Below are 19,531 nucleotides of genomic sequence, written 5' to 3' on the forward strand. Positions count from 1 at the left end.
TTTCTTTACCAGTGAATAGCAAAACTCTTGTATAAATGTTGTTTCACTTATTTTCCATTGTGTTCACAAGAAGTTATATGTTTATATATTCTCTTAGATAGATCATTATTTGATTGTTGAACATATATTTATAGAATTGTGATGTCTAAGAGAGATTATTAAGTTTTGTGTGTTTGAAATAATAAAATAAAAAGCTTTATTGTTTTGAGTGGATGTGAAAATAATGTATCATTATTATTTCTGCCTATACACAGAGTTGTCATAGTATACTACTTTAGAATTTCATTTGGTCGCTAAAGATGGACAAAATGGTAAATTTTATCCAACTGCTACCTTTCTTCTCCTCAAATGAACTCCTGTTCCTGTCTCTTATTTGATTTTTGCCTGTGATTCATCTCAACATTCTACAAAAATACATAATTTGGAGGTGCTGCATAAGTATTCTTCATATCAGTTATATTTTTTGCGTATTATATTTTTCTGTGTCTCTTTCTTGTGATATAGTGGAGCCCATTTATAATTAACTGAAGGGGCCAGCAATTTATGTACTGTAATTAGTTACAGCAGGGCTTTGCTATTCATGTGCCAATTTTATGAGCCCAATTTTTAAGAATGCTGCTGTAATATTGCTGTTAATAATCAATACCTTATCATCAAGGGAACTATTGATAGAATTAATCTTTAGTTACCGGATTTAAATATACAATGGCCACCCTTCACTGCTGCATTTAATTCAACCCTTTAAATTTTTACACACCCATGCCAGGTACCAAGGAGAACTTTTTTCCATGCCTGTTGAGGCACGCTATAAGCATTCAAAGGTTAAAGGAATTGGAAACCATTCAAATACCAACTAGAAAATTACCTTCCTAGCTTGCTGGAGCCACCTACTCAAACTGCTCCTTGAGGCATTCCCAAAAAAAGCGTAGAGCATAGATCTTTTGGCAGTTAGAAAAAAGAAGTGACTTTACTGGAGCTTGGCTGTAATATTAGCCTTTTTTTATTATTACGTTTAGTGTTTTAGATCCCTTCATTAAAAGTTTAAAGAACAAAAATTTTTAAAAATGGGGCATCATCATAATTTTTGTCCATAATTTATTGCAAACATGATCGTGGGGGGATTGTGATAGCCAAGTGGGTAATGTACTTGGCTGCTGATGAAAGAGTCCCGGTTCAACGCCTGGGTGAAGCCTGAACACACCCAAATAAATCATGTAAGTGGGATGTGGCCCAGCGAAAAAAATTGACTTTACCCAGAATATGTGATTTTTTTCACCTTTAGCTAAATCTGAGGTGAGCTCTATCCAACCCAACCAAATGGTGGGAACACCTGATAGAGTGATTACAAACATAAATGGAAAATATAGAAATTTAAAAAAAATCTACAAATGTAAAATCCAGGTACACATCTTGATAGCACCAATATTTAATACTGATCACATATGTATCATACAGGATCAGAGAAAACAAAAAAAGTCAGAAAACAAAAAAAAAGCCGCCATAGTTTTGAAAACATTGACACAAGAATAACTATTATGAGTCTTTCACAAGTCAAAAACAAGTAAGAATTTAAAAAAAATCACACTTTTGACTTTATAACTCATGAAAAATGACTTAGATTTTGGAACTTAATCACTGTTCAAGAAAATAACATGACTTTTGAAAGGCATTCTTGACTCTGTTAACCTGCTCTTCACTAAGTGGCAGAAGGGGAGTCCGGCAAGGCCCACCATAGAGGCCTGCAAATTCGCAAGCTTTCTTCATTGCAGGAACTCCTAATTCACGAGTCACCTGAAAAGTTAGTTAAGGGTGTTGAAAGTATTTACATAAAAAATATTTACTTGTGCAGTGAATGCAATTTCCGTCCCAATTGAGGGGCAAACCCAGACTGATAATCGAAAAACAATGTTAATGCATTCATGGTCATTTTCTGTGCACTATGACCTGGATTACCATGCTCTGCTTTCTCCACATTTCAAGTAAGACGTGTAAACAGTAAGTAAGTATGCTTTAGTTTGTTCTAGTGCCACAGCAGCACTACCATCGGTGCTCCATCTTGTTGCGGTTAACTCTTATCAAACATAATTAAAATATTTTAAAGTTATTAGAGCCAGGGGCGCAGCTAGGAATTATGGCTAGGGGGGGTTTCAGGCGCAACTAATACTGAGGGGCTTGGGGGTATTGCATACCCGCCAGGGTAAGCGGGAGGTGCGGACCCAGTGAGAAATGGGTGGTGGAATCCACGTGGAACCCACGTGGAGAATTAACGTGGATACCACGTGTTTTTGGTCGTGGAACCCACGTGGAAATTTGGTGGAAAAATTAAAACAGCAGTAGGTGCTGTCCTAAAACCATTAAAACCTCAACCACTCGATATCTAAACCTTCTATACATGTGTCTACGATTTTTCATGTGCTCTCATGGCTGCCTTTCCACGAACTATATAAAAATAGAATGTGCGATACATTTTCACATAACTAGCGTGGTTTCAGGATGATAAATGACGCAATGTCACCAGAGAGTTAAGTTCCACAAATTAGAAATTCTGTTTAACATTTAATGCTAATCACCACAAATCCACTTGAAATCAACAGGGATTCCACGTGGGTCCAACCACTCAATATCCACCACCACCAAATATCCACCACTCAATGTGGATTCCACGTGGGTTCCACCACCCATTTCTCACTGGGGAGGCCTTCTGCCGGAAAAAATTAAGGTAAATGGTACAATATGATGATTTTTACGGTCTTTTGAGGGATATTTTATTAATCCTAACACTATTCTATAAGCAATATTAATCCAATTAAGTAAAATATATTTAACTTAAAATTTTCTGTGAGCTCTGGGGGGTTTTTATCCCCCAAACCCCCCCCCCCCTCGCTGCGCCACTGATTAGAGCAACTTCATAGTGATTCTAATGATACAGGATGATATGTTCATATGATAATGATTATGTTCAGAAATTATCATAAAATCTTGAAGGTCAGTAAAACCTTTGCAAAATACATTCAACAGACCAGGTAAATTGTGGCTTTGTTGCTATGCATTTGCTATGGGGCACAGTGGTTCCAATTGCGAATATAGAGGGACAAAATTATTTTTCCCAAAAAAATTAGAGCTCTTGTCATGCAAACAGTAAGAATTGCCAAATTATAGACATAAACACAAAATAACACTATCATTGGTCTTTTCAAGGTGGTTTTATGAAAAAATTTAAATGTAATTTACAAAATAATTTCCATTTTACACAATACTAAGAAAAATATGCAGAAAATCATCAAAAATGATATAGTAATGCCCTTTTCTTAATTTGATGAACTACCTACATTACATATATACTCCATAACACAGGATTTAAACTTGCAATCATTTTTCACAGAAAGTGAACTGCGGAATATTAATCAGTTTCATCATTATTACTGTCCCAATTCTCTTTATCTCCGACATTTACCGACTTCACGCCCTCCATCTCTTCGTAATCACTCATTTCATTAGGCACAGGTAATATTGGTTCCCTGAGAAGCTGTCTGACATCCATCGGAGGGAATAACAATGCCTTGGCTTCAAAGAACTAATGCTGGAAACATAAGGATCAGATTTGATTAATAGTAGGTCAAAAACATCGCTGATTGTGTCCTATCTTGGGCCTCTTGGGAAAGCATTCCAATGGGAACCAATGCATTCTCAATCACTAACGCCACATGAATTAGATTTTATGCTTCGTGACAAGTATATAATACCATGAATATGACCGCATATACATTTCTTTTGTTTTTTTGAGCATAATTTTCAAATTCACTTGTATTTATGGAGAAGCCACAGGAATTTGTGCAGGAATTTTTCCAAACCACTGAAATAATTCCACCTCTATTCCAGCAATGTCCGATGAAATGCCAGGATTCTTCAAACGTCTAAATTCTGAAACAATAGACAATTTCTTCCCGTTTATTTCGATGACCACGGGCTGACTGTACACATCTAACCTTAAGTTTTCAGGCTACTCTCAGAAAGGGATTTCAGAGGTCTTTCTACTTTTAAATTTGACGAAATATGTGCTGACAATAGAATATCACATGGTGCTGAGTGAGGGTGTCGGTGAATATAAGCTCACAGTTTACCCATTTGGAATGCAATGACAGAAATCTGTCATATTTTCTGGAGCATTGTTTCCACTTTTTATCAAATTCACTTTTAAATAGCATCACAAATTTCCTGATGTCCTTTGAGGTATCTTCATTACAACTTTCATATTCTTATCTATATTCAACGTATTTACATAAATCATCCATAGTCTTTTCTTCCACAACAATTCCATGTGATTTACCGCTGGTAACTTGAATCTCTCTGAATGCGACAAGACTTTTATTTAGTTAAAGTCAATTTCAACTTATGGGCCGGCCATAAGTCGAAATCGACTATTGCCCCTATCAATATACAAATGTAAAAAACTTTTAAGCTATGTAATATCAATAGCCATATATATTTTTAAAAATTATACTGTATAAAATTGCGAAAAGTACTTAAAATTAAAAATCTTTATCTCCACATCTCAATGGCTCTCGTTTGTTAACTTCATGGAACAAAAAGGGCATTATTGTCAAAAGGCGCAAGTAGGCACAAAATCTGATAAAAAAATCTATAACTCTGAGGACATTTCTACATGTCTTTGAAGGTTTCGCAATCCTACCTGGGCATATATTTTTTATAAGTCCATTTAAATATTTGAAATTAATAAAAAATGAGGTTACTTAATTGAGTGATTACCATTTGAAATCTAGCATTTGAAAGTTATTATATTTGAAGAAAAATCACTCTAAATAATGCTACATACCATTGGCTACAATATCCTGTTAGAAATCGCGGTTCCTTGCATTTATTCTGTCTTGTAGGCACGTGTTAGTGCTAGCGAGTCAGCCACCATCTGGGTGTTGGGGACGGGTAGGCAATCTCGATGCATTATGTACTTTGCAGCTGTGTAACATGGTTTCAACTTATATTAACCTTGTCAAAGTTATCAATCATGATGAAGCATTCAATAGCAAACATCGCTACACCTATGGCGACTTTGTTTTTAAAAGTTGCAAAACTGACTTTTGCCTACTAGATTTGCGATTGGGACCACTGTGCAGGGGACTTGCTATACATAAGTGATTTGTGGGTTGCGTTGTCACAGGATGGAAAATTAATTTAGATTGAAGATGTGAGTCAAATTTATAAGCTGAAGTGGACTCCTGATGGACTTTTTTTTTTGAAGAGACAAGAAATTCTGACCTAGTTAATAAATAAAACACTTTTCATAATAAAGGAATGGGCTTTAGGGTATTCAAGATCAGTTCCTCATAGGGTCAGAAATTCTGATCCTTCATTTGTTTCTGTGGGCCAGCGTGAGATTACATTTGTACTGCATATAGGCACCACCACCTGCTCTTACTCGCAAACCATCGCTTCTGAGCTCTTGGTCAGTGGTCTTGCACTTGCAGTGGTGAGCACTTGGTCACTTACCTTTGCAGTTGTAGTCAATATATGGGGAGGCCTTTCTTGAAAATTTATATGTAGTATTCAAATTTTGAATTTTGTAAAAGGCCCATCATAAGCAGTTTGAACAATGAAAACGTGATTTTGAATTTAAGCATTCTCAAGCACATTTGTCCTGACGAAATACTATGCAGTAAACATCCGAAAGTGAAATTATGCTATTCTGTTGATAAAATTTAAAACTAAATTCAGCATCTATACAAATATGAAGTGCTGAATTCATCCACATTTATGGGAACATAGATGAAATCTACTATTCCACACTGAATGCTATCATAATCGTTAAAAATTACAATTTGCTCTTCCAAACATATCCCGTCCCAATTAACTTAGCCCATTTTAAGTTTCAGATGGGTCATGCACGGTTTCTATTAAATGTAACCTTTGGTACAGAAGTCTTGGTTTCACAAGAGAATACACCACCAACCAATCGTGTAGAGATATGACTTAGTCCTTTGGGGAACTGTGCAATTAAAATTTGCCGGTCATCATCTCTTTCATCTTACATCAAAAGTAGAAGCTTGAATGTGGTGGAGGGGCTCCATATAAGCAATGATAACATTTTGTTACTTCCATGATTTACATATTTTTTTAAAATGTGGAAGTCACAAAATGTTATCATTGCTAATCTATTTCATCTCTTGGAATTTGTAAGCTTGCAAAAACTTGTTTTTTTATTGGATAGGTCATCATTATCCAGCTCATGTGGTGTTGTTGCATCATCCAAATCAAGTTCGTGTGTTCCTATGAAATGTATGATAAAGTAGGCTGCAACATGGCCAATTCCAATCAATAAGTGCAAAAAAGAATATGTGAAAGAATGTCAATAAATAATATCAGGGGTCAAATTTAACTCCATGCCAAATAGCTATGGTATAAAACAAGCTCTTTCCCTCCAGTGAAAAATTTATTCTTTTTCACTGGTAGCACAGTGTGAATTGTTACACCATAATTCAATATTCAAGAACCACATGCTGATGAAATATCATTACTAAGTATAATTTTATGACTAATTTCACAAAAATAGCTAATGCTCACCACTGCATTAGGTTCCAAGAATTTTTTATGTAAGACTAATGCTTCTTCAACGGCTCCTTGATGATAACACTGTAACATTTGGCATACTTCCCGGCCAAGAATGTTGGCAAGACCTAAAATCCCTCCCACACATCCTAAGAACACAGGTAAAAAGATAATTGGTTATTAAAATAATATTATAATTCTCCTTCAGTGAGAATCAAATATGTGCATATGTATGCAAACAGTGCAACCCAAAATACCTATGTAAACCAAAATTCACAAAAGAAATGAAAATTGAAACTTTTTGGGACCTAAGAGAGAATAGAACTTTTAGAAGAGTACATATTGTAGTTATTATTCACCAAGCTTATAAATGGCAAGAAGCTGCATGATAATTGATACAAATCAACAAACCATTGATTATATATCAGATTATGTATCAGACGAGGTCTCCACAAGACAAAAGTTTTCAAATAGCATGTAAACACACATAGCTTCCCAGAAAATTCAGACTTCAACCTTGTACAAGAAAGTTATAATTTAATGTTAAAAACTATTTTAAACACACAGTGTCAAAAGGTGGAAAGTAGAGAGAAAGGGAATACCAGGAGCTAGTAGAAAATAATCAATAGGAGACAGGGCACATAATGTAGACTGTAGAAGGTTGGATGAGGGTTAAAAAAGGTGTAGTCAAAATAGCAAAGGATTTGATTTAATGAAAAGAATGCAGAAGGATTATTGGGGAAATGGAGAGAAGAACGTAGCTAAAGGGGAAGGCAGGGGGATGTACAAGGCAAGGGTGGTCTGGTCAGGTCGGCTGGTTGGCAATCGCTGAGGGGGCGCTTCGATTACGGGACCCCCACAATGCTTGCATGTATCGTAAAGCATATATGAACGGTGTAATGAAAAAAGACTCCCATTACTTGAACCAGTTTTTTTTTTTTTGCTATTATAAAGATTTCATTGGTTGCTTAATTTACAACATACTATGTACATATGCGTAAAAGATCATATGAAAAATACATGAAACAAAGTTGTCGGAAGATAAAATAGAACCTGATGATTTTTTGAAAGGTTTATTCGAAAATGTTTTCTCGAGGTTTTTCTTTTTTAGATTCCAGTGCAGTTTCAAGGAATATTTCACTTAATAGGTAATAGGATCATAACACATTTTTAAACTTTATGAGCAGTGAAATTCTCACTTTCAATTGTATTTTTTTCTTACGAAATTGCTATTTTGCATTAACTTTATCTAGTTTTAAAGAACCAGAACAGCATCAAAATCCATTTACAGGCATGCAATTTCCTATACATTTCCGGGGGAGGACCCCCGAATCCCTTTGTAAGCAGGGCCTCATCATGAGGTCTAGCTGAGGGCCCCAAATCACCCCAGACCGCCCCTGGTACAAATTAAAAGGAATTATAAAGTGACAAAAGAGGAAAAGCTATGCAAAAAATGAGATTTTAAGGCTGCGAGAATGCAAAATGATCAGAAACAGGTTAAGAATAGGTGGAAGAAGTACACTGAGGTAACATAAGATAAGGGGAATACACCAAATTCATGAATACATCGAAAGAAAGTGAAGATGATGAAAGGGCCTTAACCCAGGAATTCTCGTTGTTAAAATAGATAAAGCCCATTGAGACATGAAGGCAAAAAAGTGTTCGGCATGGACAGCATCCCACCTGAGTACGTGAAAATTGAAGGAAAGACACAGAGATAAGGTTTTTCAAACTCAAGGCCAAATTACCCACACCCTCAGCAGTGGCGGATACAGAAAATACTCAAGGGGGGGGGCAAAAGATATATTGAGTTGCCTTTACTTTTATCGTGTTAAAAAATAATCAAGTCGCAGACAGAGTAAAATAAAATTTTAATTAAAGTAATTATACACATATATAAGACAATGCCATCTTAAGGTATAAAAAAGTCACAATTGTGGTTCTGCAATGTTTGGCAATACGGCCGGACCCGCAAGGGAGGGGCGCGCGCCCCCCGCACCCCCCATCTGTATCCGCCACTGACCCTCAGTGATAAACCCTTTGCTATTAAATTTGCAAATTACAAGTAATACCAATGCCCAAGTAATTTTGGTCCATCCTATAATAAATTCTGCAGTCATACATCACTTATCAATCATCATTTTTGCATATTTATTTTATGATTTTAATGAAATATTGTATACTTGAGAGTACATATTTAAATGTCCCTAAATATTTTCAACTCTACTCCAAAGAAATTTGTAAATTTTTCCCTTAAAATTACATACAAAAAGCACAACCCTCAAAAATGTAAAAGATTAGATTATAACTTTTCATAAGTGGTCAATCTAATTCCCTATGTGTATAGTACCATTCAGCAGTACCACCATGCATTAGAACAATGGATTTTCGAAAATATGGCTCTGCAAATAGAATGGTAATTCTGAAAATGAGGGACACGCACCTATGAGAAGTCACATTGATGTGAGCTGCTCCGCATCACAATGACAGAAATTGAATTGCATCTTTTTAAGTCCAACCTTAATCAAGACTTACCAACAAGCAAAGATGGCAGTAAAAATCCAGCTGATCCTGCCAAGACCTGGAAGTCCAATTCTTCAGTTTTTTTCACTATTCGTGCCATTTTTGTGATCTGAAACCAGTAAATTTAATATTATTAAGCAGGACATAATAGTATTTTATATATTGTCTTCTAGAACAACAATGTTATATACACTTTATGCCTTAAATATTTTCAATGATCTCAGGAGAAAATTCTGTTAATTCAAGTATATCATCTGATGTTTGCCAGAGTTAGAAAGAAAAAAGGAACTAAATGCTATGAGAAAATATTTAAATAAGGTAACAGTCATCAAAAGTCATCATTTGCCTTTTCCACTCCAGTGTTGAGTGATACTTGATACAACATCGCTCACTATCAGCTTGCGTTTCAAGTGTCACTAGACACACTATACTCAAGGGGCATTTAAAAATTAAATTAAGAGTGAACAGCTATTATGGAGGGTAAATCTACGGGCAAAGGGATAAGTATATAGTGTAGGGATAACTGACTGCCAGTCCTCACTATTCAACTCTTGACCACAGATTTAAGATATGATTATAGATATTTGAGCTGCATATTCAATGTGAAAAATGAGGTATTTGGCCTGTTAGTTATAATTGCCAGAGAACAGTGCAATTCATGCCTTTTTTTGTTTGCTACTTAATAGAACTAATGATAAAATTTCCATTGATTACGTTATCATACTCAACTCACATCACCGCCACTATCTTTCAAGCCAATAATGTTTGGATGATGAGCTAGAGAGGTTACTATGTCTGGTCCCATGTCGATTCCAGTGTTTGCTGGCATGTTGTATAGTATAACAGGAACAGGACTCTGATCAGCAACAGTTTTGAAAAACTTTTCCATGGTAGGCACCTGAAATGAGAAAATCAAGGTATGCAGTTTTAAACTGGTGTGGTGTTGAAATTATTTAACTTTAACCCTTTTACTACCACCAGGCTGATATATCGGCACTTGCTGGTTGAGCGAAAACTGCCAGGGGCCGATTTATCGGTCCGACTTATTTCACCTTTTTTCGTGATTGTGGCCTTTTCAACGGCTGTAATTTAAGTAAACCCCCATAATCTATCTACGGTTATAAGATATAAATATATCTTAAGTATTGGGAAAAAATCTAGATGTATTAAATAAAACTATGTGGCTTAAAAATTTTAAAATTTGAAATGTTGCAAATTACGGAAAATAGCCTCGGCAGTCTTCGCACATCCCACCCAAAATGGGCGGGCAGTAAAAGGGTTAAGTTATGAATTACTCATTTCAACAAAGAGGCAAAGCCAAAGGTTGATTTGACAGACTGAGAACACCTCAAATGATTTCATCGAAACATTTATGAAATGCACAAACTTAATCATCCATTTCATGTTTCCAAGAAATGAGGGAAAAACAACATTTTACCAAATGGCCGACACTGCTCATTCAATGAAGGTCTTTTGGAGGCTAGCGAAGAGAGGGAGTGTGGGTGATGATAGATTACCAAATGTGACAAACCCAAAGACTAATCTGCTGCCAAACACGTATATTGAACTTGTGATTCATGAGATCTGGCAGAATATAGCCCCATGAAAGCTTTCCCCAAATGACCCCCAGAGGCCAAGTCAGAGTGGGAAAATTACATGAGGCTGAATAAAGATTTTTGAAAAAGTATCACAGGTGGTGAGCAGAATGAAGAATTGAAATAGAATTCTTTAGTAATTAGGGGGCATCCAGAAATTATCTGAGGTATTGAGGATGGGGGATCAAGCTGAATCTCACGTAAGGGAGGCCTAAGCAAATGCGTGAAGGGTATTTTTTTCAAAAGAAACAAGAGCACCAGCATGCAAAGTTCGACGGCAAACTGCAACCCTCATGGGTTACCACAACTTCTCTAAAACCAAATAGGTAATTCCTTATCTAATTACTAGCTCAACTTAATTACTTCATTCACTAATAGCACTGATAAAAATTGATAAAGGGAAACTATGTAATTCAACATGTTAGTTTTCCACTGGATTTATTGATAACACAATGCTAATGTCATCATCAATTGAATGCTGATTTTCCTCACCAAGTTCCAATGTAAATATAGTTGAGAATTGATAGTGTATCAGGGAATAAAGGCGGACAGGTTTGATAATTTTGGAAGAAAGAAATAAGGGTAACAGAGTACCCTACCACTGTGACTACAAAACTTATTCTTTCTATTTATCAGAAGGGGAGTTGAAAAATTGCTACCTGTATAATGGACTGTGCCTAATATGGCAGACGTGGATTATTGGAAGGGATGGGGATGACTGTCCACCCAGTATTTTTTTGGAAAATTGAAAAGTTGTTAATTATTAAGGAAGATTTAAAAAAATGTTTTAAAATAAATGATGAATGCCTAGAAGCCACTTTTCTATGCATACCAGACCCCAAATAATTATCGCAGCAAGCTATTGAGTACCACCAAAGTGTCATGGTTAATGATGCTCCCCCCACCCCCAAACGACAACATTAATCCAGCCCTGCTACAAGCTCATCATTTTTCAATCATCTTCACCAAGTACATGTACAGTTTATTCACTAATTTAACTGTACTCCACTAAATAAACATGTGAACTTGGCCAAGAAAATCAGTCTTCCACTGATGATAATACTTTGGCAGTTTATTCATAATACGTATCTTAATTGGCTGACACTATGTAGCTAAAAGGGGTGACTTGGACAAGCAGCTCTCTCCAAGCCTGATTAGTGAATGAAGGCTTAAACAAACTTGCCTTTGGTGCATACTGTAAGGCAGTGAGATAGAGGTTTTATGCATTACCTCTTGGTGATAATGCCAATGTTAAGACAAGTGGTTTTTTCAAATATCTTTAAATATTGTTTCTTGAGCTGGTGAAATAAAAATTTCTATTAGAGAGCCATCTTCATAAGTAGCATCTTTTCTATTTTTCCATTATGAGGGGGCAGCCACCCCTGCCCCCTCCCCCTTAATCTACCCATTCCTCTCCTTCTTTTTTATTCTCTTAAAAAAACTGTCATTGGCCAGTTTCATGTGAATGAATTGTATTTTGAAACTTTTTTTTTGTCAATAAATCATGTGAAAAATTTCCATTGACTGGCTTCACTCTTCAATTCAGACAATTTGACCCAGGTCTCATGGTGTGATACAATTTTTAATTCTTCAAAAATCGGCCAAAGTGACAAAAGTTTAGTCAGTTACTTTGTCATTTATTTTTAGTCGAATGTACACATCTGGGAACAGCCCCTGGAGGGTAATTTTAATTAGGACTATTAAAAAATATCATAATGGACTATCACACAAACCCATGCCCAGGACAAAGGAAAATTAAAGGTTTAATATAAACCCAGGTTTTGGTAGGTAGTGACTCTAATCCCATTATCACTTAAGCTGGCAAAGTGTGGAACCAATTTAAGTCACTACTTCCACTACACAGCAACAGGAAGGACAAATAAAGAGTTGATAAAGGAATGACTAAATATTGAAACAAATACATTATTAATGGAGGAGTGGAGTTCAAGGGAAAGACATGGAAAAAACAATAGAATAGTTTCTTCTTTTCTATTTAAGCTGGAGAGGGTAGGCTGCTGCACATTTTTCTGGCACCTGCTTCAGCTATTAGCATTGGCTGGGTCTGATGAAGAATTCACTCAGTTTACTGTTAAGTACATATGAGAATCAACAAGGTTCCACTGAAGCCACTGATTATTTTCACAGAAGAAAAAAATCACTTGATTTTGAATTATTGCATTTAAAACAGCTACCAATTTTAAAAGTATGCTCATTCACCAAAATTTTGAAATTGTTAATTATTATAAGAGTTTAAAATGTTTGAATAATAAATATACCCATTTTTTCCATCTTTGATGTTGCCTACTTCAAGAGTTTTTCAGTGTGAACAACTGATGGCCTTACCCCTCCTGTAGATGAGTTGATGACATCATTCATTGGTGTTGAAGGGCATGAGTTCATTCCTGCTAGGTTAGGGCTCGTCAGATACTCCTCTGCCTTATATGGTTAGTAGATGCTTTCACTCTTTCAATTCCTTTCCTCAGTGAAAGTTCCTCTCCTTGAACCAGTAAATTAACCTGACCTCTAATGTCGTCACCAACTCATGAAAAGTGGGTGGCAACTTTCACCACATATTATTTCGAACTTACAGAGAAATGGCCAAATGTCAAATTTTTTTCATGGTGACTAATCTTCCCTTTCCAACCACCCAATTCTTTTCATGTATTGCAATTTTGGGTCTATATGAATCACCTTTTTAAAGAAAAGCCATACATTATTCCCTTTGCAATGTCCATCCATTCAATTGGCCCCATTTTTTGCGACTTGTGGACACCAAATTTTCCTAAATAGCATCAACCAGTATATCCCCCAAATATGTAAGAGATGTGTACCACCATGTTCATTCCTTGCAATTGACCAGTTCATTTCAGGCATCTCCTTCACTAGCCACATCAACAGAGTCATTTGCACCATTGGGAAGGAAGGGTAGGGAAAAACACACCATTGGCATGGGCCCGTTCATAACCAAAGGAGCCTAGAGGACCACAGCTTAATGGCCCATCCAATGGATGTAACATTGCACTTGAATTGCTCTTCATGCAAAATCAACGTCAGGATCATGCAACCTCTGAAAAAGCCTCTGCCATTGTCAGGATTTGAACCTGGGCCCACAAGATGTAAAGCCAACACATTAGTCACCTCACCAATCTGATGGACGAAAGACTACTGCTTGGCAGAGAATATATTTTGGTTTCCGATTTGAAATCAACTCCTTGCAGTACATAAGAGGTCACTTTCTTAAGATTTTCGATTTTCACCCAACTCTGTCTTAATACTATGACCCTATTAAAATCCGAAAACTTCTAGACATTGCCAAGACCATCATCTTTTGTCCCATGAGCCATTAAATGAGTGCTTCGTAATTTTATATATTTCATGTGAGTGGCCTTGAGAGCATGTGATACATTTGAGGCATAACAGTATATAGATATATGGTTCACTTCAGTCAAGAAATTTTCATTTGTTAAGGAGAAACTGACTGATTAAGGTTCATAAATGTATAAAAGGATCTTTATGTATTGTATTACAGGTTAATATAATGCTACGAGACTTAACAGATGTGTGAGCCAGATAGAAGGAAGTATGTACCTGAAATGGCTGTGCCAAGGTAATAGTGAGCCCAAAAAGGATGATATCAATGGCGTCACTTGACGTTCAAGCTTAGTCATTGCATGTATGGTGGGTGGCCTGATTCCAGGGTCCAGCTTAATCATTAAATTTTCTCATAAGAAGAGATGCCCGGCCCCTGTAGTGTTTACGACCAGTCTATCTCTTTTCTCGCACACGTCAACACACTCAACTATCAAGATACATACAGGATGGGAGCCATCTCAAAACCTTTTCAGTTTAGTTTTCACACTTCAACTCTATGGTTTTCATATTTTTACTATCAAACTCTTTTCCCTTGGGTAACCAGTCCACGGCCCTTGCACTTTGGGTACTTTTAAATTTAACATTTAGTTTAGATGGCAGCAAAAGTACTCCATTCAGACACCAAGAAACACAAGATTTATTTCCAATCATGTGACCATTATTTCTTTCACCCTTAGACTGTGGGAATGTTTTTAAACCTTTTGTGCGCTAACTGCGGGAAAAACGTTTATAAGCATGCGACCATTGCTCGACTACCTACTTCAGTTTCCCAAAGCTTTCATTGCTACCCGGATAGAGCCCAAGTGCAGTTTCCCTCACTGTAGGGAATACTAATGTGGCTTAACACTCCCTGGCCACCCCAGAAAAACAAAAAGTTTAAAAATGTTCCCACAGTCTATGGGTTAAAGGTTTAAAGTCTGGGTCAATATGACTGATTGCACACGATTAGTCATGTAACTTTATATCATGTGACTAATTAAGGGTTAATGAACACTACGTAAAAAATACCCAATGAAAATTTTTTATCACTGAATAGCAGCAAAATGGCACACATTTATCAACACGTGGATAATAGCATCATTATTAAGCACCTATCAATGTAACACATCATGAGTATTATGCAAAAACGTGATACTGCTTTAGCTAAGCTCTTAAGTGTTTATTTGGTATCTGAGGAATACTAGTGTCAGGTGTCTTGTTCTGCTGTTAGGTAATTCACAATTTCGTTTCCACTCTCTCTTTGGAAGGCCTTTCTTTACCACTACACGAAAAAAGTTTTTATGCGCAAGTCCCTTAATTGAGCATCTCATGTTTTCTACTCCGCCAATAACTCCCCTTTGCGACACAATGGGGTCATTCACTCACAACAGTAATCGCAATCCATTGAAAGATGGAAGAGAAAGATACGATATTATGAAAAAAAAAGTCTTCCCATTTCAACCATATGGTACTTATTGTATATACTCTTTCGACTTTGAAATAAGAACGCACAAAATTTGCTGCCTTCTTTTCATGAATCGGTGGCATCATCAGTTTTTGTCAATTAATCACACGAAGCGATTTATGGACCCTCCCTCCACCATGAGATTTGGCTCGACCCTCTCTCTAATCTGGAGTGAGATTGTTCGGAATGCATACTTTCAGTTTAAATATGTTAATCTATGCTTCATTGAGTTGGATTTTAAAAAAATGCTTAATTATTTTTATTTAACCCTTTCGAGACGGCGGAGTTTTCGTCTTAGCATGACTGCTGTACTGAGCCCCAAGAGACTCTTCTTTCTCGTGGTACGGGAGCATTTTTGGAGGGCATTCGTCAAGAAGGGTCTCGCAGAACCTTTTTCGACCCCTCCACGCAGGGACTTCGCATTATTTCGGACTCCGAGGGTAGTTGTGCTCCCTCCTTTCTGGGTTTACGCCCATACCTGCGACATTCGTTCCCGGTCTACTTATGCATTGCTTATATGTATTTAGCAAATGGATAATTGTTGCTTGCACGTAAATTACAGACTTTGAATTGAATTCCTCATTTTTATCTGACAATGAGCATTGTCAAATTTTAAACGAAGTTCTAAGGCCATTATTAACGCATTTAACGCAACAACAATTTCCATGTTGATGTTTATAATTAACTCAAGATATAAGTTAATATTTGTCGCAGAATTTTGTTTAAAAATTGTGAACGCTACTCAAAAGACAAATAATTCAATTCTTAGTGTATATTTCTTGAGAAATGAACAAATATTTATTTCGAAAATTGACTGTATAAATAATTGTATGACCGCTGTCCCTTACCGCTGAGAGGGGTTATAAAAAACGAAGGGTCCCAGCACCTGCTCCCGGATTCCGAGGGTTAATCCTAAACCCCGAAGCGTTGGGTCCAGAGACAAAGACGTCGTAAACCCACGACCGTCCTAAAAGGGGGAGAGCTAGAAAACGTATATATAGGGCTTTCGTCCTCCTGGCCGGGAAAATCTCACACGTCCTTATACGCCCGTCGTCTCCCGGGTTCAGTAAACGTCCACACGTATATATACGTGTACAGTAGGGAAAAGGTTAAGACTAGTATTTAAAATTACTCAGATAGTAGTCTACAATCAAATTTTACACTGTTCGCATTGGAAAAATAATTACATGATTTTTTTCCAGGATCTCCTCCCCTCTCCACCACGTGAGATTTGGCTTGAGCCCCTCCCCCCTAAATGCTTTCTGTAATTAGCAGATGCTCCCTTACTTTTTTTGGGGGAACTTATCGAAGGTAAGAATTGCTTAAAAGATAAACTAACACATGCTAGGCCCTGGCGTCAAGTCTAGGGAGTAGCTAAGAAGTGGTGAACCATTCAGAAGGAGCTCATAGTCAATCAATCAATCAGCGAAATCAGTATCAGTGAAACAGGTTGAGGCAGTCGATTTTTCACTATGAATATCTCTACTTACAGTACAACTGAAAAATACAAGTCTCTTTATTTTTTTAACGTCTATAATAATTAACAATTTCAAAAATTGGTACCTGTGCATATAATATCGAAATTAACCTATCCCATGAATCAACCTTGAACCCACTCCTCGGTGAATAGTAACGTAAAAAAATATTCCAGATGTACTGTTCCATCCATAATTTGTAAAAAAACATAAATTACAGAATACTATCACAGCATGCGAAAGCACACTAGGCTGCATTTTGATTTACCAATGGCATCATGCCTCATTAATGGAGAAAAGAGCTTGCCTTATAAGACACTCATTCAAACTGGAATGAAGATTGCAATATCCAGTTAAAATCCAGCCTGGAATTTCAATGAGGAAAGATAAGATTGTAGGTAACTGTGGTTACAATTTCGTTTTGAAAATATTAGAAGACAAAACTTATAAACATATTCATACATGTTTTTGTTTCTCTTGCTAATTAAAAATATGCAAACAAATATTTAAATCTTCAACTTTATCAGGTAAGATCCCTTGAGAAATTCCTTTATGATAGACTTATATAATGAAATTTCATGTTTAAAGCCATGAAAACAGGCAAAAGTACATGGTTAGAGAAAAGTAATGCGCTTAGAAGGATTTGATGCTTCCCAGCTAATGCTGTTCCTCAGGATTTCTTCCACAGTGATTCATATTTTACACAACATTTTCACCATTGTTTCAGTAATGTCTTCAGGTAAGAAATTCTCATTTCTACATTCTTGCAGAAATATTGGCGAAACACACACGAAACTAGAAGAAATGCTGAGGAAATCTTGAGGAATGAGCGACACGCATTGAACTCTAAGCTTGTTTGCTGAGATAATTACTATTACTGGGTTCCAATTATAGTAAGATTCAACCTCTGCATAAATTCACACACATTTGTCCTTCAATATCATAGCTAATGGAGTATGATTAGTGAAATAGAATAGAACATTCTGAAGTTGTTAAAATCGATTCATGGGAAAATGCGAGTATATAACATACTTGGCATTTTATTCACTGGACCAAAGTAAATCCAGTTAAGAGCAGGGAAATTAATCCATAACATGTTAGCCAACTTTTAAAAGAAGACATTAATCACAATGGTTGTAGACTGGAAGGCTTTTCAGTCCAAATCACAGTTAAGTCAAGAAAGGTCTTTATCAAGAAGATTTCCAGAAAGAGCTGCACACACATTTTTTCGACGGATTATGGCATAGCAAGTTCCACCGTCATATGGAATTGTCACGTAAGATTACCTTTATTTTAAAACTTGAAAAGGCGATGTTAAATGAGTAGTTAGAATAAAATTCCACCTCTCACTTCACAAAACTCAGCTGATGCGATTGACAGGAAAATTGACTACTTACAGTCATGTTAGATTTGTAATAATGGGGTGCCAACACCAATGCAGCATCTGCCCCGGCTTCGGCCATTTTTTGAGTCATTTTGACTGTTGCTCGAGTTGCTTAAATGTATAAAAGTAGCATTAAGAAAGTCAGTCATTCAAAATGACGTGACATAATATGAATTCATTGAATCAGAAAAAACGAATCCCAGGGAAACGTGTAATCCATGTTATATAATTCTTACATTCACATGAAGAACCAGCTATTATCAACCTATCACATCCAAGGTATTCTCTGACTTTAAGAACCAGATCAACTCTTTCTTGAGGTTCCAATAGGGGATATTCGCCATTGGAACCTTGGACGACAAATCCTGCAAAAAGACAGCTTTAACAGTTCCTGAACATAGCATTTGCAGAGGCTGGTACGGGGAGACCGACGTTTGTATCTCTTTCATGGGTGGGCACAGTAAATGAAAAATGTGATCCATTATCAACAGTGAGGACTTTCCCAGTTCAATAAAATGAATGGGCCAGACTAACAAAATGCCATCAATTCGAGAAAAGAAGGCAATAACCTATTTAATGATTACATTATTGAAGTACAATCTCAATCCACATTTCTCTGTCAACCAAATAGAATTTGCCTGTTGAAACTATTTCCTTTCAAATGGCACTTCTTAACTCACCAGCAAACGGAATTGTTTTCCACTTCTCTATATTCGACGCTAACTTCTCGTACGCTATGCATTCATCACTTCTAAATGGAGTAGGAATAGGTGGGAAAATACCCGACAAATTAAGGCGACCTTTTGCTGCACGCAACATTATTTCCTGTGACACAAAAACACTCGAACGTCAAGTTTTTTAAGCAATGTCTGCGGTGTGCTTGCTACACAGTTCAAGAACACAAAATAATCAGATGCTACCATAGATTGTAAATAATTGTGATATTTACAACCTCCTTGGATACTACAGAATATAAACAGAACTTAGGATTCGTTAATTCCCCTCAACCAGGAAAAATTATTAACTTTCCCGCATTACGGTATTACTCACTAATATTGTATTTTAAATTGTTCGCAAATATTTGCTCATTGGTTGACAAATTAATTCTAATATCCGTGCTCCGTGGTAGAAAACGTCGACGTTGCTCCAAGCCTCGTTGATACGAATGACCACGAAT

The 19,531-nt window shown here is 36.5% G+C and overlaps 1 protein-coding gene across 2 annotated transcripts; it reads right to left on the reverse strand.

Moving 5' to 3' along the window:
- Nucleotides 1-1,391: 1,391 nt before the first annotated feature.
- Nucleotides 1,392-19,502, reverse strand: LOC124154147 (4-hydroxy-2-oxoglutarate aldolase, mitochondrial-like). 2 transcript variants are annotated; one of them, XM_046527683.1, is made up of 8 exons: nt 19,275-19,502; nt 19,035-19,179; nt 18,591-18,719; nt 18,368-18,465; nt 9,818-9,982; nt 9,097-9,193; nt 6,577-6,710; nt 1,392-1,791 (listed from the first exon to the last, which is right to left on the reverse strand). In XM_046527683.1, the coding sequence occupies exons 1-8, from the start codon at nt 19,275-19,277 to the stop codon at nt 1,633-1,635; spliced, it is 930 nt and encodes a 309-aa protein (XP_046383639.1). In that variant the 5' UTR covers nt 19,278-19,502; the 3' UTR covers nt 1,392-1,632. The 2 variants fall into 2 exon arrangements, with proteins under 2 accessions (XP_046383639.1, XP_046383640.1); XM_046527684.1 differs by having other exon boundaries at nt 19,405-19,501.
- Nucleotides 19,503-19,531: the final 29 nt, after the last annotated feature.

Source organism: Ischnura elegans, chromosome 2, assembly GCF_921293095.1.
Source record: "Ischnura elegans chromosome 2, ioIscEleg1.1, whole genome shotgun sequence".
NCBI lineage: Eukaryota > Metazoa > Arthropoda > Insecta > Odonata > Coenagrionidae > Ischnura > Ischnura elegans.